The 25,896-nt window shown below is 42.7% G+C and overlaps 1 protein-coding gene across 1 annotated transcript in view; it reads right to left on the bottom strand.

Moving 5' to 3' along the window:
- The window catches only part of LOC308462563 (NAD(P) transhydrogenase, mitochondrial-like), a 78,036-nt gene that overhangs the window by 50,316 nt on the left and 1,824 nt on the right, over positions 1 to 25,896 (bottom strand). Inside the window, exons 2-5 of the mRNA XM_080980329.1 lie at positions 24,191 to 24,381; positions 9,040 to 9,269; positions 6,560 to 6,777; positions 112 to 199 (exon numbers count right to left, since the gene is read on the bottom strand). Of these exons, the coding sequence (XP_080836455.1) occupies positions 112 to 199; positions 6,560 to 6,777; positions 9,040 to 9,269; positions 24,191 to 24,329 (675 nt within the window). The 5' untranslated portion in view covers positions 24,330 to 24,381. The remainder of the gene's footprint in view (positions 1 to 111; positions 200 to 6,559; positions 6,778 to 9,039; positions 9,270 to 24,190; positions 24,382 to 25,896) is intronic.

Below are 25,896 nucleotides of genomic sequence, written 5' to 3'. Positions count from 1 at the left end.
TGAATTGTGACCCGCAAACACGCAGACGCGGGTTGCGTTCTGCTCAGGTTGCGAACGGGGCTCCGGAACGGATCCCGTTCGCAACCAGAGGTACCACTGTACTGTTCGCACCTTTGCCGGAGGAACTTTTCCAGCTGCGGTAATTTGCCCGGTAAAAAATCTTCCAAAATGATTGGCTGCCAGGACTACAGCCTTGTACCTAGAGAGAGAGAAAGCAAGAGAGAGAGAGAGAAGAAAGAAAATGGTGAAAATATTTCTTGGCTCTTCAGTAGGCTTTGTGAATAAATTGCAACAGACTTAACAAATATACAGAAAGCAACCAAAAGGAGAATTAATAAAAGCCACCCAAGAAAACAAACAACAGCTCGAGAGCATCTCCAAGATATAAATTGTCTAAGTGAAAAAATACATTTGACTGTCATAACAAATTATATCAGTGCTGGTTACATGCTTTCAAGTGCCCAACAAAGGACTATTGCTGTGGAGGGAACCATGAATACTTTGGGAGAGGCACCTGGTGGAGAGTGAAATGTTTTATTATCACCCCGTATCAGGGCTGGATTTAGGTTTGATGAGGCCCTAAGCTACTGAAGGTAATGGGGCCCTTTATATGTCCAGCTGTCCATTGTCAACAACAAATTGCCGCTGTTTTTTGTGTTGAATATACGCTATATGGTAATTTATACCTCAGGTCTGTACCTTGGGTTACAGATGCTTCAGGTTACAGACACTTCAAGTTACAGACTCCGCTAACCCAGAAATAGTACCTCAGGTTAAGAACTTTGCTTCAGGATGAGAACAGAAATCACGCAATGGCAGCGCGGCAGCAGCGGGAGGCCCCATTACCTAAAATGGTACCTCAGGTTAAGAACAGTTTCAGGTTAAGAATGGACCTCCAGAACGAATTAAGTTCTTAACTCGAGGTACCACTGTACAGTAAATGGACAAAAGTACAAAGATTCATGAAATGTTTAGGGGTATGCGTACCCCTGTGTCCCCCCCAGAAAAAAAGCACTGGGCATGTCTAAGGTTCATTAGGGGTGCATAACTTCCAAAGAATTGGAGCTATTCTGGGTTCACTCTAGTTCTCTGAAGAAGAAAACAAGAGGTTTAGATTATTTCTTTCTTTTTAAAGCAATGGGGTTTTGTTTTGTTTTTGCGGGGGGCGCGGGTTTCATTTTGAAAGCATGTTAAGGAAATCCACATCCGTGGATGCTACCCAACCTAATGCTTCCAACATAAACGTTCCTTGGAAAGTCGCAGCAATGTTTGCCTTATTTTTCACTTCACACAGGGTTTACATTATCGCTGATTAACAAGGGAATCCCTCTGTTGTATATGTAAAGAGGAATAATTGCATCCATGCCTGCATTCACTCTGCCTACAAGATGATCCAACAGGAGGTCGACTCACAGACAGCTGTCAGAGCACACAGGGACCCCTCGAAATCATTGTGCATACTCAATCTCCCTTGGTTGTGTGCTAGCTCCATTGACCCCAAATTAGGATTGTTGGGCTACTGAGATGCTAGCAGGGATGCCTGCATGCTTTATGCCATACAACACCAAAGCCGTTTTGCATGTCAAAGGAGCTACTGGCATGATCTCACCTGCACTGTGGTGCTACCACTGAAGATTGAAGGAGGATGGAACAGATAAAGAAGATTCCAGTACACAAATGTTGATGTGTCAGTACATCTGTATTTAAGGAAGAGGTGCAGAATTGACTCTGTCCAGCAGGCCGCCATCTTTAGTTATGTCAATAGCAGCGAAAGGGATGCTTGAGCAGCCTCAGGACTGCAGGGCTTGGGAAGGGAAACTTAACGCTTTCTCTCTCATTTCACCCCTCAGAAGCTACCAGTTGCGTTTCAAGCATCCCATTGATGCTAAGAGGAGTTTTCCTTGAAATGCAATTCACTTCTTCGGATAGACTATTTTGCAGGGGACTACATCCGTGTTAAGTTCTTATTTAAGATACAATGGTACCTCAGCTAACATACACTTCAAGTTACATATGCTTCAGGTTACAGACTCTGCTAACCCAGAAATATTACCTCGGGTTAAGAACTTTGCTTCAGGATGAGAACAGAAATCGTGCGGCAGTGGCGCAGCAGGAGGCCCCACTAGCTAAAGTGGTGCTTCAGGTTAAGAACAATTTCAGGTTAAGAACAGACCTCCAGAACGAATTAAGTATTTAACCCGAGCTATCACTGTATCGGGTTATTCATTTTGTAAGACCAGAGCAAGAGGCTGTTTGTTGATGAACAGGTTAACATACAACTGGACAGGAAAATGAAAGCAACCACTAGCAAAAGCTAAACGAGTCTTAGCTCCAGCCCATAATAACTTTGGGGAGAGCCTTCTCAGTGGCAACTCCCAGACTTTAGAATTCTCTCCCTAGAAAGCTAGACTGGCTCTCTCCTTTCTTGTTCCGACAGGCGTTTGGGAACTGACTGCTTTTAACAAAAGGGCTGGTGCCACACTGTTTTCATTGTAATTATTGGTATGCTTTTAATATATGTTCTATATGTATATTGTTTTAATTCTGTCAGTGTTTGATTGTTTTTAATTATTGTATTGTTTTTTCCTGTTTTTTCTCTGAAGTTCTTCTTTTTATCTGTAAGTTTCCTTGAATCCCATCAGGGAAAAGGATGGGTATTAATAAATATATCATAATAACAGCAATAATAACTGGCCACAGTGTATAACTCTTATCATTACCCATTACTACAGTCAGGAAGAGAAGGAGTTAACCTTTTCCTCTCCTCTTCTCAGATTCTGAGGCTACAGAGGCTTTTCTTTGGGCAGCTATTTGCACGACAAAAACCATGCAGGTTATTGGCATTCACACTTTTGCCCTTCTTGGGTGTTTTGTGCAAAGGAGGACAGCATGCAGCCCTGTTCAAGCAATCTTTGGGCTTGGCAAATGGCAAAAGTTGCCATCTTATGCCAGAAAAGGAACATCAAACGAGCCGTCCCCGCAGCATGTCGAGCGCCATCATTGCTTTCCAGAAAACCATTGTATAAGCAATACATTGAATATATCAAGGCACTGTTTTCTCAGGAGATTGCATCCAGGTAAGCAGGTCCAGAATATGCTACTGACACCTAATTTGTCTTCTAGAAGCACTCAAAAACAAAGCTGTTCTGGAACCAATTGCAGAAACAGCTGCAGCCCCAGAAATATGTGGCAACCCTTACTCTGCTATTAACACAACAAAAGCAGAGCCTGTGAAAGAACAGGCTGATAAACTTCAGCTGATAAACTTGAAAGTCAATCCAAATTGCCTCCAGATCAGATTTTACATCCAAGGTGTTTTTGAATGACCGGGTAGTAGCAGCGACTCAGTCCTAGCCACATTCATTCAGAAGCAAGTCCCATATTTCCAACTAAGTATGCTTGAGTTTGAAGCCCTTCATATCACATTGACTGTACTATGAGCCAAAACCTTTGGGGCCCGTCATTGCCATTCAGGAATAAACACATTTTGAATCAATTCATGTTTGGAACTGATTTCAAAGCTGCTGGAATTTTCTCTTTCTTTCAACCCAACAAACTGGTTTAAATGCTACACCAATTATGTACACATGCTGCATCTTGAAATGGTTCAGAATTAAAGCCACTTCATCTCAATCGGACTCATTTTGGTCAAGACACCAAGACAGACTTGCCATTGCTGTATTCAGAGAAAACTCTTGCGTCTTTTAAGAGCCGTGCATCTGGGAGATGTTAAGTCAGGTGTAATCTCTGCAGCTACAGGGCTATTACACACACTTTACGCTGTGGTTTAAATCTGACAACACTATTTTTCCAGGCTGTTTTCCTAAACACTTACTTGCTTCCTAAGTGCTGGCATCTAATAACATCTCACATACTTTCCTTCTGCCCAAATGAGGTGTCATAAATGGCCACTGAAGAGGCCCAAAATTATAATGTCTCCCAGAACAGAAGACAGAGAGGTTAAGTGTCATTAGCGTTCCCACACAACACACTTAATATCTCCTAGAAGATTCTACACATCTTCTCTATATTCATGTATAATAGGGCATGTTGGACCTGCAACACACAGTTGCTGTATATTCTCCCCATCTAAGACAGGAGTCCTCAAACTTTCTATCACCAGGGCCCATTTGAGAAGGCTGATCATTACTGAAGGCCCACAGTCACCAAACAGTGATCGATAGAAGCCGAGTTTGTCTTAATCAACTAGCAGCTACTGACTTCACTTTCTACTGATACCTAATTCATCTTTGGAATTTGCTAAATTGTTTGCCATAGTACGTAGCTCATATTTCCTCAAGACATTTATTCTGGAAGTAGTGTGAATCACACTCCACATTTTAGGACAAAATTTGCTGATCCAGAAGCCCTAAGAGAAGAAGGCCTTTTCATTTATGTTTTCTGCTTCTCATGCCAACATTCCTCTCAAAATGTATTTACTCATCCCCTGTAGTTTCTTCTCCCATTATCCTTTCACATGCAACTTATGCTATATTCTCCTCTCCCAACTGCTAGTTTCTTTCAACTCACCTTCTTCCCATAACACCTCTCCTCTCTTATGTGTATTATCATCATCATCATCACCATTCTATATTAAATACTATAATATAATAATAAAACCACTGAATTAATTGACTTTTGGTTACTTTAGGCACCTCCTTCCCCTACACAGACATGTTGACTCAATTGCCATCATATTTTGTAACAAGTTCTTGTCAGGCAGTTTTGGGTTTCCTTGTTTTTTATTTTTTTAAAAAAGACGTTATTTGTTATATATTCTTCTGTGTACCAAGGAAATCCCTTGAGTATGAGGAAACCACTTCCTTATTTTGGTGTGGTCCTGTTTTGCTTCCTAACTCAAGTGCTCAGCCACTTGAATTTGTTGTTAAAAGGAACGATGATGGTAATCCCCAGGTTGCAATTTGGAGGTCATCCCTATCCCTTTAAGGAGCCCCATTCCCAGTGCAGTTTAATCAACACTTCTGGTATCAAACTGAAACAAAGCCAGGCACACATGGTTTACAGCCACCATTGAGTTATGGGGTAGAATGACTCCTGCTATGTCAGTCATGGCCTACCATCCAAACATGGCTTTTTAATATACCGAAAAAGGTGGTTTTCTTAGTTCTGTTTCTCTGCTCCTTCATGCTCCTCAGCCTCCTGGAGCAAACAGGGCTCTTGGTTTGCTCAGCAGCAGCTAGGAGGAAATAGTTGCAGTGGGTAGAAAAAGCAGGAGCTGCTGCAAAACTATAGTCTCATCTGTAAAGGTAAAGGGACCCCTGACCATTAGGTCCATTCGTGACCGACTCTGGGGTTGCGGCGCTCATCTCGCTTTATTGGCCGAGGGAGCCAGCGTGCAGCTTCCAGATCATGTGGCCAGCATGATTAAGCCACTTCTGGCAAACCAGAGCAGCGCACGGAAACGCCGTTTACCTTCCCACCGGACGGTACCTATTTATCTACCTGCAATTTGACGTGCTTTCGAACTGCTAGGTTGGCAGGAGCAGGGACCGAGCAATGGGAGCTCATCCCGTCAGGGGATTCGAACTGCTGACATTTTGATCAGCAAGTCCTAGGCTCTGTGGTTTAACCCACAGCGCCACCCGCGTCTCTATAGTCGCATCTGTACTATACATTTAAAGCAGTATCATGCCACTTTAAGCATTCATGGCTTCCCCCAAAGACTCCTGGGAGCTGTTGTTTGTTAAGGGTGCTGAAAGCTGTGATGAGACCCTTATCCTCCTCATAGAGCTGCAATTCCCAAAGCTCCCTCGGAAGAGAGATTGACTGGTAAACCAGTCTGGAGAATTGTAGCTCTGTGAGGGCAGAACAAATGCAATGTAATAGTCTTTTGGTGCCCCAAGCTACGGGTTCTTCCTACGACAAAAGCCTCCCCCCAGAGACAGGGTTTCCCTACCTTATGATTTAGGCTGATCTAGGCTCTTCTGGGGACGCGGGTGGCGCTGTGGGTTAAACCACAGAGCCTAGGACTTGCCGATCAGAAGGTCGGCGGTTCAAATCCCCGTGACAGGGTGAGCTCCCGTTGCTCGGTCCCTGCTCCTGCCAACGTAGCAGTTCGAAAGCACGTCAAAGTGCAAGTAGATAAATAGGTACCGTTCTGGCGGGAAAGTAAATGGCGTTTCTGTGTGCTGCTCTGGTTCGCCAGAAGCGGCTTAGTTATGCTGGCCACATGACCCGGAAGCTGTACGCTGGCTCCCTCAGCCAATAAAGCGAGATGAGCGCTGCAACCCCAGAGTTGGCCACGACTGGACCTAATGGTCAGGAGTCCCTTTACCTTTACCAAGGCTCTTCTGAGCATGCTGACTGTCCTTCTGGCACTAAAGTCAGAGAGGCTGCAAAGATTTGTAGTGGGGCTGAGGCTGGAATTGATTAATCTGAAACAGTAGCCCTGGTCCTTCACTATTGCAAAACTGGCCGCAATTGAGAACAGTCCAAGTAGGATAAGTGTAAGAAGCAATGCCATATATGACACAGCTGAACCAGAAAATTCAGCCCTACAAAAAATAGCATTAGTAGAGAGAATATTGTGGATCCTCACCCTGCAATGTTGGCCATTGAACTTAAGGCATCATATCCTTGAGCGATAGTGACTCGAGGAACTTGGTCCATTGCCAAGACGGTGGCCTTGCGCTGAGCAAGTTTATCCAGCAGATCTGGGTTCTGAGCCGGATAGATGAAGCTGACAAGTGTCGCCTTCTCCTTCAGTAGGGCTGTCTCATGCACTCCCAACACTTCATTAAAGACTGGAGCTCTGACCTGAAAGAAAAGAAATGCTTTGTTTAATCCAAAATATTAATCCAAAATGTATTTCCATGTACCTAAATTAAACACCCTCCAGAACACTTTCTGGTATCTATTATGTATTCAGTGGTTTGTGTTTGTCTGAACTTGAGTCTGGACTAAGGATTCTGAGCCCTTGTGTTCTGATTCGATGCATGATATCCAATCACAGAGCATTTCAGAATTCGGGCCTCTGCCACTGGCCCTTAAACTCTGAGTTGTGATTCGCAGCTTGGAAGTTTAGACAGCCAATCATGCTGGGAGTGGCCCTGGCCTTCAGAAATGTATATAAGCAGTTGCCTTGCCCCTGTTTTCCAGTTCTGTTAGTTCAATAAAGGTTCTTGCTGTTTTCACTGTGTCTTGCCTCGTTGGAACCCACCTACACTTCAGTGTCTTCCAGATGTTTTGGGCTACAAGTTTCATAAGGCTCAGCCAACTCAGCTGTGCTGACTAAGATTGATGGGAGTCATAGTCCAATACATCAGGAGGGAACCAAGCTGGTGAAGGCTGACTTATAGAATGCCACCTCTTCAATCAAATCCCTCCCCCAAACTCACCTTTTCCATGAAGCCTGTAACCCTTTAGTTCCTATCCCACAACAACTGAAACAAATCATATTCACCCCTTTCCATTTCTCTCCTTGTCTTCCCCTGTGCTGAAATGTAGATTGTAAGCTTCTTGGGCGAAGGCTATGTCTTTTTATACGATCTGAAGAGAAACCAGAGTATATGCTGGTCTTATGCTAGTCTGCAACCCAAATAAAGTTTGATGCTGATACTGATACACTGTCTTTTTGTTGACTTCTGCAAAGTGTCATGAAAATGTATTGGGCAAGGATGATGATGTTCAATTGCAGACCTACTGGACTTAACTCATCTCTGTTCAAGTTGAAACACTTTTGGGGTGTCCTGGTTTTTACTTTTTGAAATATGAAATATGGCAACCCACAGAGCCTAGGGCTTGCCGATCAGAAGGTCGGCGGTTCGAATCCCCGCAACGGGGTGAGCTCCTGTTGCTTGGTCCCTGCTCCTGCTAACCTAGCAGTTTGAAAGCACGTCAAAGTGCAAGTAGATAAATAGGTACCGCTCCGGCAGGAAGGTAAACAGCGTTTCCGTGTGCTGCTCTGGTTTGCCAGAAGCGGTCAGGGGTCCCTTCACCTTTACCTTTACTAGTGAAGCAGGATTAAGGACATAGGTTATGACAATGGCTCCCAACAAAAGTGCATTGATTGTAAATGTGAATTCAGTCAAAGATGATATTTGTATGTTTCCTTCTTTACTCTTATTATACCTGCATTCTACACCCCCTCCCCACATTGATGACTTATAGCAAGCAGCTTCAGGGGGTGTTAGTCCTCTAAACAGTGAGTAAACAAAGGGTGCCTTCTAGACTGTCACTGTTTCGAAGGAGAGTTTCAAGCGCATGATGGACGTTTCTGTTTGTTCAATGAACATTCAATTAAAGTGAATTAAAGCACACCCTAAAGTGAATTGTAGCACACCCTAGTGCCACAAATCCACTTTTTAAAAAAGAAGAAGAAGAAGAGTTTGGATTTGATATCCCGCCTTTCACTCCCCTTCAGGAGTCTCAAAGCGGCTAACATTCTCCTTTCCCTTCCTCCTCCACAACAAACACTCTGTGAGGTGAGTGAGGCTGAGAGACTTCAAAGAAGTGTGACTGGCCCAAGGTCACCCAGCAGCTGCATGTGGAGGAGCAGAGACGCGAACCCGGTTCCCCAGATTATGACACTACCGCTCTTAACCACTACACCACACTGGTTCTCAAGGACTTGTTATAGCTAGTGACAAGGAAATTTCAGTGTAAGATGAAGAAGTTATTAATGGGAAGCCATAACCACACTATGGGCAAATTTGTATAACCACCCTGTAAACATATCAGAAAGAATGCTCAAGAAAAACTGGACATCTATAGAAGCTGTGATATATTGCTCAGGAAGGCAGGAGAAGAGAAGAGGAAAGCAAGTCTTCAGCCACCAGTTAGGTTTATGACTCATCCAGAAAGTATAGCCAGAGACATTTTGGCAAATTAAAAAAATCCACCTGGACAGAAATTTTACCCCTGAAGAAGAGGACGTGTCCTGGAAAAAGAGGACACATGGCAACCTTAGGGTGCATTGAATAAGGTTACCCAAGAGATATAGGCTTGGAGATGGCTAGATGAAGCTGCCATGTCATACTCTCACAAATGTAAGTCTATACATTTCACTAGCAAACTTGCCTTTAACACAAGATCTGATCCAAACACCGTTTTCAAGTCCCCAATTTTTGCTCCAGCATCTTTGTATAGATCATCGGAGAACTTTGCTTCTTCACCAGCTCCATGTTCCACTTGCACATTAAAGCCCTGCTTCACTAAAGCTTGGACGCCAGCAGGAGAAAGAGCTACTCTCTTCTCGTTTTTGTATATTTCCTTGGGCACGCCAACAATAAGATCCTTGTAGCGAATTCCTGAATAAAAGAAACATAGAAACACAACAGACATAAAAGCAAAGTTAAAGGCCCAGAATCAACATTCTTTGACCACCAACAGAAAGGCTGTTGTGCTAGTAGTGTAAGGGGCTGTTGTGTGCTAGTGAGAATAATGGTGGTGCAATAGGAAATCCAATGCAACAGATGTACTAATGGAACCAAAATGCCTACAGGAAGCCCCAAAGCAGGACACAAACACTCTCCCATCCTGCAGTTTCAAGCAAACAATATTCAGAAACACACTGCCTTAGAAGCATACTATGACACCTCAGAGGTGAGGTACCCAAAAGAGAGTCTTAATGGAGGATCTCGGTGACCAGAGAAATATCTGAGAAGATGGTAAATATCAGGGTCCGGAGTTGTTTATGAATTCAGATGTTGAAACTAGCACTTTGTACTGAGCCAGAAGCTAACTAGAAGGCAATCCAGATGTTTCAAAATAGATATGACTACTTCATACAACAGTTAAACGATGGAATCCAGTACCACAATATGAAGTAGTGTCCACTCACGTAGATGTTCCTCCAATTCGTGGAGGATAAGGCTATCAATGATTGCTGCTTACGATGACTTTGTGTTTCTTCAGGTATCAGAAACACTAAGTCTCTGAATACCAGCTGTATGGAAGCACAAGCGAGAGAGTGCTATTGCAGCCATGTTCTGCTTGTGGCCTTCATGTCAGCGTTGTCATGGCTTAAAATTTGCTGCTGTTTCTTTAATACAAAAGGAACTGAGTCAGTGGCCTACAATGAATCGGCAAAGCCTGCATGACTCTTGCAACCTTTCACCTACATATGTCTGTACAGTGGTACCTCTGGTTGAGTACTTAATTCGTTCCGGAGGTCCATTCTTAACCTGAAACTGTTCTTAACCTGAAGCACCACTTTAGCTAATGGGGCCTCCTGCTGCTGCCGCGCCGCTGGAGCACGATTTCTGTTCTCATCCTGAAGCAAAGTTCTTAACCCGAGGTACTATTTCTGGGTTAGCGGAGTCTGTAACCTGAAGCGTATGTTACCTGAAGCGTATGTAACCCGCGGTACCACTGTATATATAGAGTGGTCATTGACTCTGTGTGTGTGGTGGGTTGGTTGGATGGTAGAAAGCTGGTTGCGTTTGATATGTATAAAGCTGTTGGTCGTGGTTGGAGAAGACTATTTTAAGAATAAAAGCAGCATTCTGCAAAGTACTCTTTCTCAAGGACTCTTTTGTGCCAGCTAGGGTCCGAGGACTAGGAAAGGAGTCAAAGGAGGTCAGAACCTTTTCCTTTTCAAACATTGACAGGTATCTGGTTAGTCATTCAGAGAATGCTGGAATAGACAGGCCTTTGTTCTGATCCATCAGGTCACTTATGATGTCCATACTCATGCCCCCCTAGAGAAGAGGGAAATTGTGATACCTCTACACAATTTCAAGGGGGGAAAGTTGTGTTTAGTGAGAAGCAGCTGTCTGTCTTACTGTCCCTCTCATACGCACAAGTGAAATGTTACAGTTTTTCCCAGACACAATCGTTTATCTTCTCATCTGTTCCAGAATTCTTACAGCATCTTTCCTTCCCCTCCCAGGAAAACAGTTTCAGGTGGGGGCAATGTGGGTGGACAGACAAATTTGCAGAAAGCTAGGACACTGACGTTTGAAATAAAAGGAAAGCCGTGGTTCTAGGTTTGTATTTACTATAACAAGTCCCCCTCATTTCTCTGTTCTCTCTAGCGTAAGGTAAAGGTATCCCTGACTATTAGGTCCAGTCGTGGCCGACTCTGGGGTTGCGGCGCTAATCTCACTTTATTGGCCAAGGGAGCCAGCGTACAGCTTCCAGGTCATGTGGCCAGCATGACTAAGCCACTTCTGGCGAACCAGAGTAGCGCACGGAAACGCCATTTACCTTCCCGCCAGAGCGGTACCTATTTATCTACTTGCACTTTGGCGTGCTTTCAAACTGCTAGGTTGGCAGGAGCAGGGACCGAGCAACGGGAGCTCACCCCGTTGCGGGGATTTGAACTGCCAACCTTCTGATCAGCAAGTCCTAGGCTCTGTGGTTTAACCCACAGAAGAAAAAGCTAGAAAAATATCTTCCCCCTCCATTTCCTATTGCTTTCAGTAACTGTTTATTGTCCCAGTTATAGTGAAAAAACTAAGTAGATCTTTGCCTCTTCCTCCAAAGCTTTACTAATATTGAGTGGCCGACTCTGTAAGACCTCGCTCACGGATTTAAGTTGAACAAGTTAAAAACTAAGGTGCTTGAGAAAAAATTAACATCGATTGAGAAAGAGAGGTTTCAGAAGGAGACAGGTTTAACATTGGTTAAGAAAGTAAAACACCTGGGGGTTAATATGACTGCTAAGAATTTAAATCTATTTAAAGACAATTATGAGAAATGTTGGTCAGAAGTGAAAAAGGACCTAGAGACATGGTCAAACTTGAAGCTTTCCTTGTTAGGTCGAATTGCTGTTATAAAGATGAATGTATTGCCAAGAATGTTATTTTTGTTTCAATCATTGCAAATCTTGGACAAAGTGGACTGTTTCAAGAAGTGGCAGAGAGATATTTCTAGATTTGTCTGGCAGGGCAAGAAGCCCAGAATAAAATTTAAAATATTGACTGATGCAAAGGATAGAGGTGGATTTGCCCTGCCAGACCTCAAACTTTATTATGAATCAGCAGCATTCTGCTGGTTGAAAGAATGGCTGCTTCTTGAGAACACAGACATTTTGGATTTAGAAGGTTTCAATAATGTTTTTGGGTGGCATGCATATTTGTGGTATGACAAGGTCAAAGCACATAAAGCATTTAAAAACCATATTGTTAGGAAAGCATTGTTAAATGTCTGGATAAGATATAAGGACTTACTTGAAAATAAAACCCCAAGGTGGTTGTCACCGATGGAAGCAAAGGCTCAGAAAAAGCTCAATATGGAGGCCAAATGGCCGAAATATTGGGAAATTTTGGAACAAGAAGGAGACAAATTGAAATTGCAGAGTTTTGAGAAATTAAAAGACAAAGTGCGAGACTGGCTTCATTATTATCAGATAATGGAGGCATACAATTTGGACAAGAAAATTGGCTTCCAGGTGGAAAAAATCAAAATTAGAAACAGAACTGTTAGAACCCAAAACTAAGATTCTGTCAAAGATGTATAACTTGCTGTTGAAATGGAATACTCAGGATGAAAACGGTGAAATCTGCTATGATTAAATGGGCACAAGATGTTGGACATAACATTATGTTTGCTGACTGGGAACAGTTGTGGACCACAGGTATGAAATTTACGGCATGTAATGCCCTAAGAGAGAATATTATGAAAATGATATACAGGTGGTACATGACACCAGTCAAGCTTGCAAAAATCTATCATTTGCCCGATAATAAATGTTGGAAATGTAAGGAAAACGAAGGTACATTCTTTCACCTTTGGTGGACGTGCCCAAAGATCAAGGCTTTCTGGGAGATGATCTATAATGAACTGAAAAAGGTATTTAAATATACCTTTCTAAAGAAACCAGAGGCCTTCCTGTTGGGCATAGTCAGCCAATTGGTGCCAAAGAAGGATAAGACTTTCTTTATGTATGCCACAACAGCAGCAAGAATACTTATTGCAAAGTATTGGAAGACACAAGATCTACCCACCCTGGAAGAATGGCAGATGAAGATGATGGACTATATGGAACTGGCAGAAATGACTGGCAGAATCCGAAACCAGGGAGAAGAGTCGGTGGAAGAAGATTGGAAAAAGTTTAAAGACTATCTACAGAAATACTGTAAAATTAATGAATGTTAGAATGACGTTGGATAGAAACTAAGTGGTTTCCAGCTGTAATGTTATAAGGGAATATGAAAAAATAGACTATTAATAGGTAAAAATCTAATGTTACAATATTTTAAGATTGAAGATTAGGATAAACAAAGAGGGGAGGGATTTGCTGAACTAACAAACTGAATTGGAATACAGAAAAGGGAGGTGTGAGGAGGTCCGGGAAATAAGCAAATGAATGATAAGTGATTGAAAAACTGAATTGTTTTTAACTATTTTTATTTTGTATTTTTCTTTTTTCTTTTTTCTATTTTTGTAATATATTGAAAACCTTAATAAATATCTTCGGGGGGGGGGGGGGGGGAATAAGACCTCGCTCACAATGAGCCCGGTTTACTCACACCAAACATTTCCACCGATTGCCCTCCATGGGGTTACATGCATATGGTGGGGTTGTGTGTGTTTGGTTAGTGACACAGAGCCACCGCCAAATGAGACATTCCCCCGCTGAAAGTTTTTGCAGTGCTCAGTTCCACAGCCAACCCACACAGTCACACGAACACTCTGGTGGATGCCAAAAGAATAACAAATTAAAGTTTAGTTTATAAAAGGCTTGGCTGGGATGCCGCTTACACAAGTTTTCATGCTGTTTACTCCGAGCGGGGAAAAGGTGTGGGAGAGGAGGCCACAAGGAATGACGAGACAACCTTAACTCTACAAGTCTAGGATTCAGACTCCTGAGGGGGTGGGTGGGTTAAATAAATAAATAAAAAGACAGTGGTGTCAAGAAGAGTTTTCCCCACCCTCACCCCCTGGTTTGAGTTAACTGCAATTATTTGTAACAGTTGTCTGCAAAGAAGTGTTGGGAGTTCCTTTGCAGACAACCACACCCAACCTTACCCTCCAACATTCCTCCAATGAAAACAGGGACATCCTGGTCTGTTGTTGTTGTTGTTGTTGTTGTTGTTGTTGATGATGATGATGTTACCCCACCCATCTAATTAGGTTGCCCCAGACACTCTGAGCAGCTTCTAACTTACATAGAAATACAATAGAACATTAAATATTTTTAAAACTTCCCGATACAGGGCTGCCTGCAGATATCCTCAAAAAGTTGTATAGTTACTTATCTCGTTGACTCGGGGGGGGGGTCACATAACTCCATACCCTCCAACATTTCTCCAGCGAAAATAGGGACGTCCTACCATACCCTCCACGGGACGCGGGTGGCGCTGTGGGTTAAACCACAGAGCCTAGGACTTGCAGATCAGAAGGTTGGCGGTTCGAATCCCCGGGACGGGGTGAGCTCCCGTTGCTCGGTCCCTGCTCCTGCCAACCTAGCAGTTTGAAAGCACGCCAAAGTGCAAGTAGATAAATAGGAGGGAAGGTAAATGGCGGTAAGGTAAACGGCGTTTCCGTGCGCTGCTCTGATTCGCCAGAAGCGGCTTAGTCATGCTGGCCACATGACCCGGAAGCTGTACGCCGGCTCCCTTGGCCAATAAAGCGAGATGAGCGCCGCAACCCCAGAGTCGGTCACAACTGGACCTAATGGTCAGGGGTCCCTTTACCTTTACCTTTACCTTTAAGGGAAAGTGGGACATTCTGGGATCCCATCAGAAACTGGGACGGCTTCTGAAAATCCAGGACTGTCTCCGGAAAATAGGGACACTTGGAGAGTCTGCCCAACATGCAGGTTGAAGATGGAAACATAACACCAGGGGCAGGGTTTAAAGATTAATCACAGCAACAGCCTACCTTTTGAGTAACATATAATAATAATAATGATAATAATAATTATAATGATAACAACAACAACAGCAGGAACAACAACGTCATTTATTACTCACTAGTGTAAAATAAATTACAATCACAAGAATAGAGTGGGTCCTAAAAATATTGACCTCAAGTGTCAAAGACCAAGATATGGAGGCTCTTCTTCAGTATACCAGGAAAACTTTATTATGAAGGTGCCAGATGTGCCTCTGTGGGGAGGGAAGGGGAGAGACTTCATCAGGCAAGGCCTCTTTCCACCTGCCTTGCTCCACCCTCCAGTCTCTGCTTCTTATTTTGTATTGTATTATGTTGTGCACTGTGGTTTGCTGTTGTTTTATTGATTGGAGTTTAGAAATTACTTATTGTAATTGTTGAATGGATTTCTGTTTAATTTTGAAATGCTGATATTTAATATTATTTAATATTATTTTACTGAATGTTGAATGTTATTTTATTTGCATATTGTATATTGTATTGTGCATATTGTCTTATTTATATGATGTTAGCCGATCTGAGCCTGGCTTTGGCTGGGGAGAGCGGGATACAAATAAAATTTTTTATTATTATTATTTAGAGGCTGCTATAGAGAATGTTCTCTCCTGGGCCACCCCAGGAATTACCACAAGGGCCTCTTCTCTGCAGATCTTAGCCCCAGATATTTTACAAATTCTCTCAGGTGTTAAGTCATTTAGGGCTTAATGTCAAAGTTCTATATTGATACCAGTCACTATTAGATAAATTGCAGGAAAACGGAATAGGGGGTTTCAGATGCAAATTCATTCGCTAGCCGTAGCACGTTTAAGGAGATTTTCAGACCCACTGAAGCTCACTTAAACCCTCAAGAAACACAGCTGTGAACAGCCATTACCAAAGGATGGTTTCCTTGCTAGTTCCCACCTTAGAACTCTTTTTCATTATTTATTGAAAACATATTAAGAATGTGCCCTTCGTCTATCAGGACCAAAGTAGGGTGCATAAATATAACAAGCAGCCCATACAGTCCAAAAAACACCATCCAGACATAAAACACATGATAAAAATGCAGCAAAATAGAATTAAAGCAGTTAAGATAACAGGGCAAGCTGATGAAACAACAGCTTAAAAGTCTTTAAACACCAAGGTAAGCAGGTATGTTTGGATCTTGCATCAAAATGATAGCAATACCAGCACAGGTCATAAATCTAAGGGGAAGAGATTCTTCAAATGAGGTGCCACTGTGGAGAAGTCTGTTTTGAGTGTCCCCCTACTTATGGAATGCTTTCCTCAGCGGGGTTCACTCGGCGCCATCTTCATCTATTTTTAGGTGCCTGGCAAAAACTTTCTTTTTTTTACTTGGACCTTTAATTTGAAGGGTTTTAAATACTAGTAGCCTCTTTTAGTGGGGCAGGATCTGTAAGACCTATTTTTTATTTGTATAAATGAGGGCTTTTAAAAAAAAGGTTTGTATTGGTTGTGTATTTAGATTTAGTGTGTATATTGTGTTTGTATGTCGCTTTGGGTCATTTTCACAAAGAAAGCAACCAAATAAGAAGAAGAATCGGGGCTTTTTGAACAGCCGGAATTCGCTGGAACTCGGTTCCAGCACATCCGGAACTCAGTTCCGCAACTGGTGGGTGCTAATAATAATTATTATTATAATTTATTAATTAGACTCCACCCATCGGGCTGGGCTTCCCCAGCCACTCTGGGCAGCTTCCAACAAAATATTAAAATACAGTAATGCATCAAACATTAAAAACTTCCCGAAACAGGGCTGCCTTCAGATGGCTTCGAAAAGTCAGATAGTTGTTTATTTCCTTGACATCTGATGGGGAGGGCGTCACAGAGTGGGCGCCACTACTAAGAAGGCCCTCTGCCTGGTTCCCTGTAACCTGGAGAAGCTCCTTCAGAAATACTGGACTGAGGCCGTTTAGGGCTTTAAAGGTCTTTCTAAGAGAACATTGCCTTTCTAAGAGAACAAGGGAGGCCTTCATGTTGAGTTCCAGCACCACTTTTTCTAGAAAAATAGCACTGATGATGATGTTGGCAACTCTGTAAGGTATAAACTACAGTTCTCAGGAATATTTGGGAGAAGCAATATGCTTTAAATGCATGGTGCGCATTAAGCCCTAATAAAAACATAAATCAACTCTCAGAGCTTTGGCATATCGACCTCTGCTCTATCACCTCCCCTTACCAACCTGTTTATATTCTTACAACTTTCTCCCTTCTCTGTATAATTACGATGTCAGTGTGACATTTGGGGCAACATTTCCCGCAAGTCTGAAATCAGTTAGTGTATACATAGTGTTGTCCAATATTTCTCCACTACAAAGCCATCACTGCACATTTCCAAACCCTCTTCTTAGTCATTAAACTCTTGTTTTAAATTGACTTTTGCTTTGCTTACTTTATCTCATTGGGAAATCATGTTCTGGAACGTGCTAAAATAAAGCTAAACTACTGTTCTTGTAAGCATAAACTAAAGAACATTTCGTATGCCATTGTTTCCTTATGGTTAGCTTTACCCGATTGTAGCAAGTAAATTGCAGAATGGAGCTGAAAGCCAAAGGAAAGGCTTTAGTTAAAGCTGTGCACTCCCTATATATTTAAGTATATAAATATATAGATAAATAAATAAATAAATATATAAATTATTATTATTATTATTATTATTATTATTATTTGAAGCACATGGCTTCACCCAAAGAATCCTGGGATCCTGTATACAATAAAAAACCAAATAGAAGCATTAAAATCAGAAATAATCAACTAACTTTCACAGAAATATTTTTTCTTAATTTCTGGCACGAGCTTCATGGGATAGAAGGCGTTCAGCAGGAATGTCTCCCACTTCTGCTGCAACCAGCTCCCCTCTCCCCTGGTCTTCCAGGACCAGGAGAGGTATGAAGCAAAAGGAGCAAAGGCAGACACACTGGCATAGTCTCAGATTGATCGGGAAGGACTTGGGAGAGACTTAGGCAGCTGTGGGCAGGCAGGGACCTTTAGCCTCCACAACTGCCTCACAGGTGTATGTCCTACCCAGAAGAGTTACTGGACTTCTTAGGCCTGGCACTCGTGAGTAGACTTTGTTTCTTCTAATAAAGAGCTAACTTCTCTTACTCAGTGTGTTTTATTGCTGGCTGGCTCCTGACAGACCCCTTCATTATTTCATTACCACAACCCCACGTGAATGAGGTTATGCTTAATAAGCTTTGTGGCCAAGCAGGACTTTGAACCTGGGTCTAAGTCTGACACCTCCAGCACACAGGCCCTCTGGTGTGAAAAACAAGCAAATGGTAAAGGTAAAGGGACCCCTGACCATTAGGTCCAGTCATGGCCGACTCTGGGGTTGCGGCGTTCATCTCGCTTTATTGGCTGAGGGAGCCGGCGTACAGCTTCCGGGTCATGTGGTCAGCATGACTAAGCCGCTTCTGGCGAACCAGAGCAGCACATGGAAACGCCGTTTACCTTCCCGCTGGAGGGGTACCTATTTATCTACTTGCACTTTGATGTGCTTTCGAACTGCTAGGTTGGCAGGAGCAGGGACCGAGCAATGGGAGCTCACCCCGTCCCGGGGATTTGAACCGCCGACCTTCTGATCGGCAAGTCCTAGGCTCTGTGGTTTAACCCACAGCGCCACCCACGTCCCACACACAAGCAAATGGAGTGCAGTCCTAAATCGGACCTGGGAGACCCCCTACAATGAAGAAAGGAATCCTTAAAACACTACCTTGATAACATTATTTTGTTTCACTTTCCCTAGAAGCAAACTGATTTCTTTTGAGACGCAAATATAATTTGAAAAATCTGCAGGCACGTCCTTGGGTCCGACCTTGAAAGGTAATGGCTTCCAGCGCTTGACACAAGATATGTAAACTGGATGCTAATAAGAAACAGAGAAAAGTGACTATAAAAAAGCATTAATCTCTGCAGCAGGGCTACAGGTGAAGAACAATCACTGTACCTTAAAGAAAGGCTCCTTGCAATATTATACGAGCTACCTGAATTGGCAGACGAGCAACTGCGGATTTCTGGCCAAGTGTAGGATAATAATAATGATTTTTTTAAAAAAAAAGTCATAAGCAAAAACCACAGCAAACAATGTTGCAAGGGAGAATTTCGATCTAGTATGCATTTAAAAACTTTCCGATGCAATATGCAAACCCAAACATATCTATTCTTCAAAAGTCACACTTCTGCGAATTTAGTGATGCATTTCTTCAGGTAAGCATATTTACAAAAATGCATTTTTTAGGGGAAAGTGTGCATAAAAAGAAGGTATTGGTGAAAACAGTTTGACAAATACATTCTACAGTGGTACCTCGGGTTAAGTACTTAATTCGTTCTGGAGGTCCGTTCTTAACCTGAAACTGTTCTTAACCTGAGGTACCACTTTAGCTAATGGCGCCTCCTGCTGCTGCCACGCCGCCGGAGCACGATTTCTGTTCTTATCCTGAAGCAAAGTTCTTAACCTGAAGCATTATTTCTGGGTTAGCGGAGTCTGTAACCTGAAGCTATGTAACCTGAAGCGTATGTAACCTGAGGTACCACTGTATTAGGGGAAATTGCTTGCAAAAATGTTTACATTAAGGTTTTTTTTTTAAAAAAATATGTTTTGCAAATCACTGCAACATTTTTGCAAGCAATTTCCCCTAATACAGTGGTACCTCAGGTGGAGAACTGAATTTAAGATGGGGAAAACTGAAAATGACAGATCTTTCCATCCCTGGCATGAGGGAGGAATGGACTGTGAGGCTGAGCTGCCCAAAGACCTGGACCTCTCTGTATGCAATAAGTGCAAAATGTCATGAGATTTTTGGCTAAGGATAACCTCAGGAAAAGGAAAGCCATTCTTCAAGCCATTGGTGGATGGTACTTCTCTTAAACATTTTCTGAACTGTACACAGTAAAGGAAATGCAAAGTGACAGGATCCACAATAATATTGGCGTTACTATCAATGCTATTGGCTGGCGCTGTGGGTTAAACCATAGAGCCTAGGACTTGCTGATCGGAAGGTTGGCGGTTCGAATCCCCATCACGGGGTGAGCTCCCATTGCTCGGTCCCTGTTCCTGCCAACCTAGCAGTTCAAAAGCATGTCAAAGTGCAAGTAGATCAATAGGTACCGCTCCAGCAGGAAGGTAAACAGTGTTTCCGTGCGCTGCTCTGGTTCGCCAGAAGCAGCTTAGTCGTGCTGGCCACATGACTCGGAAGCTGTATGCCGGCTCCCTCGGCCAATAAAGCGAGATGAGCACTGCAACCCCAGAGTCGGTCACGACTGGACCTAATGGTCAGGGGTCCCTTTACCTTTACTTATCAATGCTATTGATCTAATTGTTCTGGAAGGCCAGGATGCTGCAAAATTTTCATGTTGCAGAGACCCTTTTATCAAACCGACATACCTTCCAACATTTCACAGAGACATTAGTTTTTTAAAGATGAGCAAGTACTTAGCTCTAAAGCTTGCAAAATATACACCTGAAAGTATGTAAGCAAGGTCTGCTGAAATCTCAGAAGTCAGAATAGGGACAGATGAACAATGACTGGAAGAAGAGATTTCAATGCCCTGAAAACTGGAATAAGTGATGCAAACTGGGGGAAATTGCATAGCAAATAATGCACACTCAAAAGAGAAATCATGCAAATTTGCCTAATTTTACACTGGTCGCACAATTCAGCTCCTCTTGGACATTTAAGGTTTTTTTAAAAAATAAAAAAATCCTAGAGAATATACAGCTTTCTCCATAAGAAACAAATATGCCTACTTTTCTACACATCCTGCCCCACACTGAACAGATGAGAGGCCCCCTCAGGTTCATCTTCCTTCTATAGAGAAAAAACACCATTCACATGAGGTTGGTGGATCAGTTGGCAGCAGAACACTCAGAGCAGGGCTTTTCAGTAAACCTTACGAATTCTTCCTTTGATGTAAACCTTGGCAATGACTCTCTTGTATGTTTCATTGCACATCATACCATCTGAACAAGATCCAGGGCTGATAACCTGTACAATGTCCAGAGGCGGCTGACTGCTGGCTTCTTTCCTTGCCGATTCAGTTTTATAATGCTAAAAGCAGGGGTTTTTTTTTCATCTGGAACTTGCTGGAACTCAGTTCCGGCACCTCACTGGTAGCCGCTGTTGTCATTATAAGAGAACAAGGGAGGTGATCATGGTGAGTTCTGGCCCCTCTTTTTCTAGAAAAATAGTGATTATACCCCAAGTCTTTTGTAACATATCTGTTGTTTATTTATAAAACTATGCTAAGTAACTTTAAATATACAGTGGAACCTCGGTTGTCGGAACACTTTGGAAGCCGAACAATTTGGAACCCAAACGCCGACAACCCGGAAGTGAATGCTTCTGTTTTTGAATGATTTTCAGAAGTCAAACAGCTTCCATGGCATGTTTTTACATTTTCACCGTTCACTTTGCCGACAGCTCTTTTATTTTCGCTTTTCGAACATTTCTGAAGTCGAACGGACTTCCGGAATGGATTATGTTCGAAAACCGAGGTTCCACTGTATATATTCCATTGATACCGATTATACCGTGTTGCTGAGAATATGGTACAAAAGCTCATTCAGTGTAAAGGGCTACAGATAATGGGCAGATTTTGGACACATAAGACCTGTTTTACAGATAGCAAGTCTCTTATATCTAGTCAACAATATCCTAGCATGGTTTAGAAGCTCCCAGAAGGGGCAGGGGTTCACTGCCAACACTGCCAAAAGTGCTTCAGTGAGTCTAGTATAAAAAAATGAAAACATGCTTGAGCCTCTCTGGATTCAGAAATATTGTGGGAGAATTTTGCTGTTCAGTACTATGGACTTATCTAGATTAGAGAGATAAGAATGCATTCGTTTCCATTCCACATTGCACACATCATGTGCAACACTGTCTCTGTTCTGCTGCAGTTGGGATTCTGCCAAAAACTACATTATTCATTTTGCTATGCGCTGTGGTGAAATTATAACACCACTGTGTTATTCTATCCCATTAACTTAAATGCAAAGGAAACACAATGCAAACTGCAGGGAAGCATAATCAATTACATATTGTTTGCGGACTGAAAGCAACAACAGGGAATACAAATTGTATTCGCTGGATTGATTTCCATTCTAGACATGGGGCGAATAAATGAACATTGGCAATTTCTGCTCCCATTTCTGTTTTCCTCAGAATTCCCTGACATCCCTAATGCACACATTGTTGGACTACAACTCCCATGATTCCTGACCATACAGCTTGGGACTGTTGAGATGGAGTCCAGCAACATCTGGAGAGTCCTCCCAGGATACGGAATGAGGGATACATACTGGTAATAAAAAAGTGCTTAAATTTAATATCGACACTCAGAAAGCAGGTTAGTCTTATAAATAGTGCAGCTGTCATAATCTATTAATCACTATTGACCACTGAACTCCATGAAGACTTTCCCCCCTCATTTCTAAAGGATGAGAGTTCCATTCTTAGCCATTAATCAATATCCTCCCTGTCAGAAACCAAATGCCTTATCTGCCATTGCAGAACTGTTTTCATCTGTTTTCTTTTTTTAATTATGACTACCAAGCAAGTAACCACGACCAATAACACAACTTAGGAAGCTATTTGAAGAATGTGGAGTTCAGAAACTAACCTGATGATTATGTTGCAAAGAAACCCAACTCAGATTACACTGGAGAACTGTTAAATGTCATGCGTCTTTGAACAAAGTTTGGCTGAATCACGGAGTAATGTTACTGAAACCCTGATGACTGAGATGTACGTTCTAGCCTACATTCCCCAATAAATAATAGGGGGGAAATGCCAGTTGCCTCTCTAATAACACAGCATGTAATGCAGCTCTTTTTGAACTTTTAAGACCTGCCTTCAACATGCATTTGAGGATCCATTTCTCATATTTTTAAACCATATTTTTTTGTGGAGTAGTAGTGCTGGTGTTGTGACCCACCATAGATCAGGCCGCAACCCAGCAGTCAGTCCTGACCTGCCTGCCGAAGACCAATTATTTAATGCATGTTTTGTTTGTGAGGTACAACACAGTGGCTTTGTGTTCTGGGCTTTAGGCCCCAGTTCCACCTTGTTTCTTGAGAAAGTTGCTTGTTCTTTGTAACTAGCAAACAGCAGCCATTTAATAACTAGCCATGGCCCCATGACGGCCATTTTGTGTTGGTGCTACAAAAGTTTCCAGAATTCGAAATGAGCCCCCAAAGGTTAGCAACTCATACTTTATCCAGTCCTCAAAGGATCCATTACATCATCCCCTTCTGAATTTTCCAGACATCTCCTTTGGGTTAAAGGCAGTCCTTTCACAAGGTAGTACAGGCTTGACCTATTTGCTTAGGAAATATTGCTTGTGGTTGGCATTTTGTAGAGGCCATGTTCCCCTCCCTAAGGGAGACAAGAAGAACATGGAGGGGGGAAGCTGAAGCTGGATTAAACCCCAGCTGGGCAAATGGACTGAGGTTGCTTCATCTGTGTCAGTTTCAAACTCCTTGAGGACACTGTAGGCTAGCCCCTTACGGCTAATGGGGCACTAGGTAAAGGTTAAGGATCCCTAGACAGCTAAGTCCAGTCAAAGGTGACTATGGTGTTGCGGCACTCATCTCGCTTTTCAGGCCAAGGGAGCTGGCATTTGTCCACGGTCAGCTTTCTGGGTCATGTCTAAACAGCTTCTGGCACAACGGAACATCATGACAGAAGTGGGTCATGGGTATGGGACACAGGTGGCGCTGTGGTCTAAACCACTGAACCTCTTGGGCTTGCCGATCACAAGGTCAGCTGTTTGAATCCCTGCAACGGAGTGACCTCCCATTGCTCTGTCCCAGCTCCTGCCAACCTAGCAGTTCGAAAGCACACCGGTGCAAGTAGATAAAACAGGAACTGCTGTGCGACGGAAGCCAGAGCGCACAGAAATGCCATTTACCTATGTCAACTTTTGTGCCTTCTATGTTCCCCAGGCACTCTGGGGCTGCTTCCAGCAAAATATGAAAAATAATAAAATGTCAGGCATTAAAAACTTTCCTGAAGTTTCACATCTGATGGGAGGGTGTGCCACAGGGAAGGTGCCACTGCCAAGAAGGCCCTCTGCCTGGTTCCTTGTAACTTTACTTCACGCAGTGAGAGAACCGCCAGAAGACACACGGAAGAGGACCTCAGTGTCTGGGCTAAAACCCACTGCTGAATGTCAAATGTTATATTAGGCCCTCAAGTGAAGAATTTTCCGATGCTTTTCATGGTCCCTTTCAATGGACTGTGTGATGCTATCAGTTTTGGAAATATGGCAATATTTTTCGTTATAGATGCCATTGAAGGAAGATGAGGAAGAAGAAAAAGAGGCTTTTGTTTTCATACTACCAGTATGAGAAAAGTGTTTTTGGCCACTCAAGGACACACTGTACCTTTTGCCGACTGGTCACTCCATAAAGTAGGGAAAGTTTTGAAAGAGCGTTGTCCAGTTGATGGCTGGAACGTCCTTGTGTTTAATGTCAGCAGGAAGGGCAATGAAGAGTTGCTAGCACATCGCACCAAGCCTGCCATCTTGGCAGTTCCAGAAACAAAGCACTCTGCACTTGATGTTGGTCCAGTTGCCCTGCAGGTATACAAGTTTTTAATTACCTTGCACTTAGTTCATGCTATCCCTCAGTGAGGCAGAACACAAAGTCGCAAATGCTTGAAAGTCATTCTGGAAATATGTGTATGTGAAATTATCAGCTGCTAAACCAGATTTTTTTATTCTAAAAGCAGAGGCTACAGACATGTTGGCGAGCCCAGGAACCTGACATGTAATCAACTTACCTCAACTGTCTACTAGGCTAGGGAAAGATACCCAGGAGTTTCCTACGGCAATTTGCCTGAAAAGGGCAATTAATGCAAAACTACAAGCTAGCAAGTTTCATAGACTCTTCCAGGCCATAGATGCAGCCTGAATTGAGAGATATTCCTAATTACAAACAAATTGGGCACATGGATTACAGTTAAACCGGCCATGATTTAAATTTTAAAGGTCAGCAAAGTTATTGGATTTTCTTTAGGCTAGCAAAATGTGGAAACTCTTACAGAATAAAACCCTAGTATACAAAAGGAATTATCCAATCATACCAAACAAGAGTTTTGTGGTTTATTCTTTCCACTCTTTGCCTGTACTTTGGACAAATGTCTTAATTCTCGAGCAGATACATGAGTGAAAAGAACCCGTGAGTTCCCGCAAAGAGAAATTATTTTTAATAGAAACTTAAACTGTACCGATGTCACAGAAACAGATTACACACAGAGACACATGTTCATCTTCTGGACAATGACATTTCTACAGAGGCCATTTTCAGCTGCTGCGAAGAACCTCCATTTTATTTCTCAGGATCTGTCGGGGGAAGACACACGCCAGGTGTAGGCCTTTACAACAGAAACGTGTGATTCAAAGAGGTCAGCAAACTTTGCTGAAGAACGGTTGAGCTGGGCAAGAAGCCAGATCTGACAAACTGAAGATCATGCTAGCCTTACATAAATTTTAGAGGAGTTTGTTTTGCTTCAGGTCAAAATGAAAATAAATTGTTGAAATGCCCACTCTGAAGCTCCCTTGCTCCTGTCCTTAATCTTAGATCCGGATTGATTTAGACATGAGATGCATGAACTTAATTATTGCGTGTTCCACAAGGCTCATTCAGGTTGTGTGGCAAGATGCTCTTCTGGTTAAATGTCTGGAGATTAGGGGTTGGGTTGGCTTTGAGTACAGAATTTAGCAATCTCTGAGAGCTTTTTTTTGGGCGGGCGGAAGCACACCAGAAACATTTTCTCATAGTGTTTTCTGCGAGACCCTGCACATTGTGCAAAGGGTTTTTAAACTCATGTTTGTGTCACAGCTGACTCATAGGAAGCTACGGAAGGAGACAAAAGCCAGGAATTGTGCTCAGGAGTCAAAGGACCAGACTGAAACTCATCTAGTAATGTAATAGAAGGGGAATGTGGGGAAGCACAGTTTTCAGAACAGGAGCAATGACATCAGACTGACAAAAGCCACATCCACAGCATGCATTTAAGGTGCTGATAAGCCACTTTAAACAGTCATGGCTTGCCCTAAAGAATTATGGGAGTTGTAGTTTGTTAAGGG

This window comes from Podarcis pityusensis, assembly GCF_964106645.2.
Source record: "Podarcis pityusensis genome assembly, chromosome: 14".
Lineage (NCBI taxonomy): Eukaryota > Metazoa > Chordata > Lepidosauria > Squamata > Lacertidae > Podarcis > Podarcis pityusensis.
This window is presented reverse-complemented; position numbering and strand designations above follow the sequence as displayed.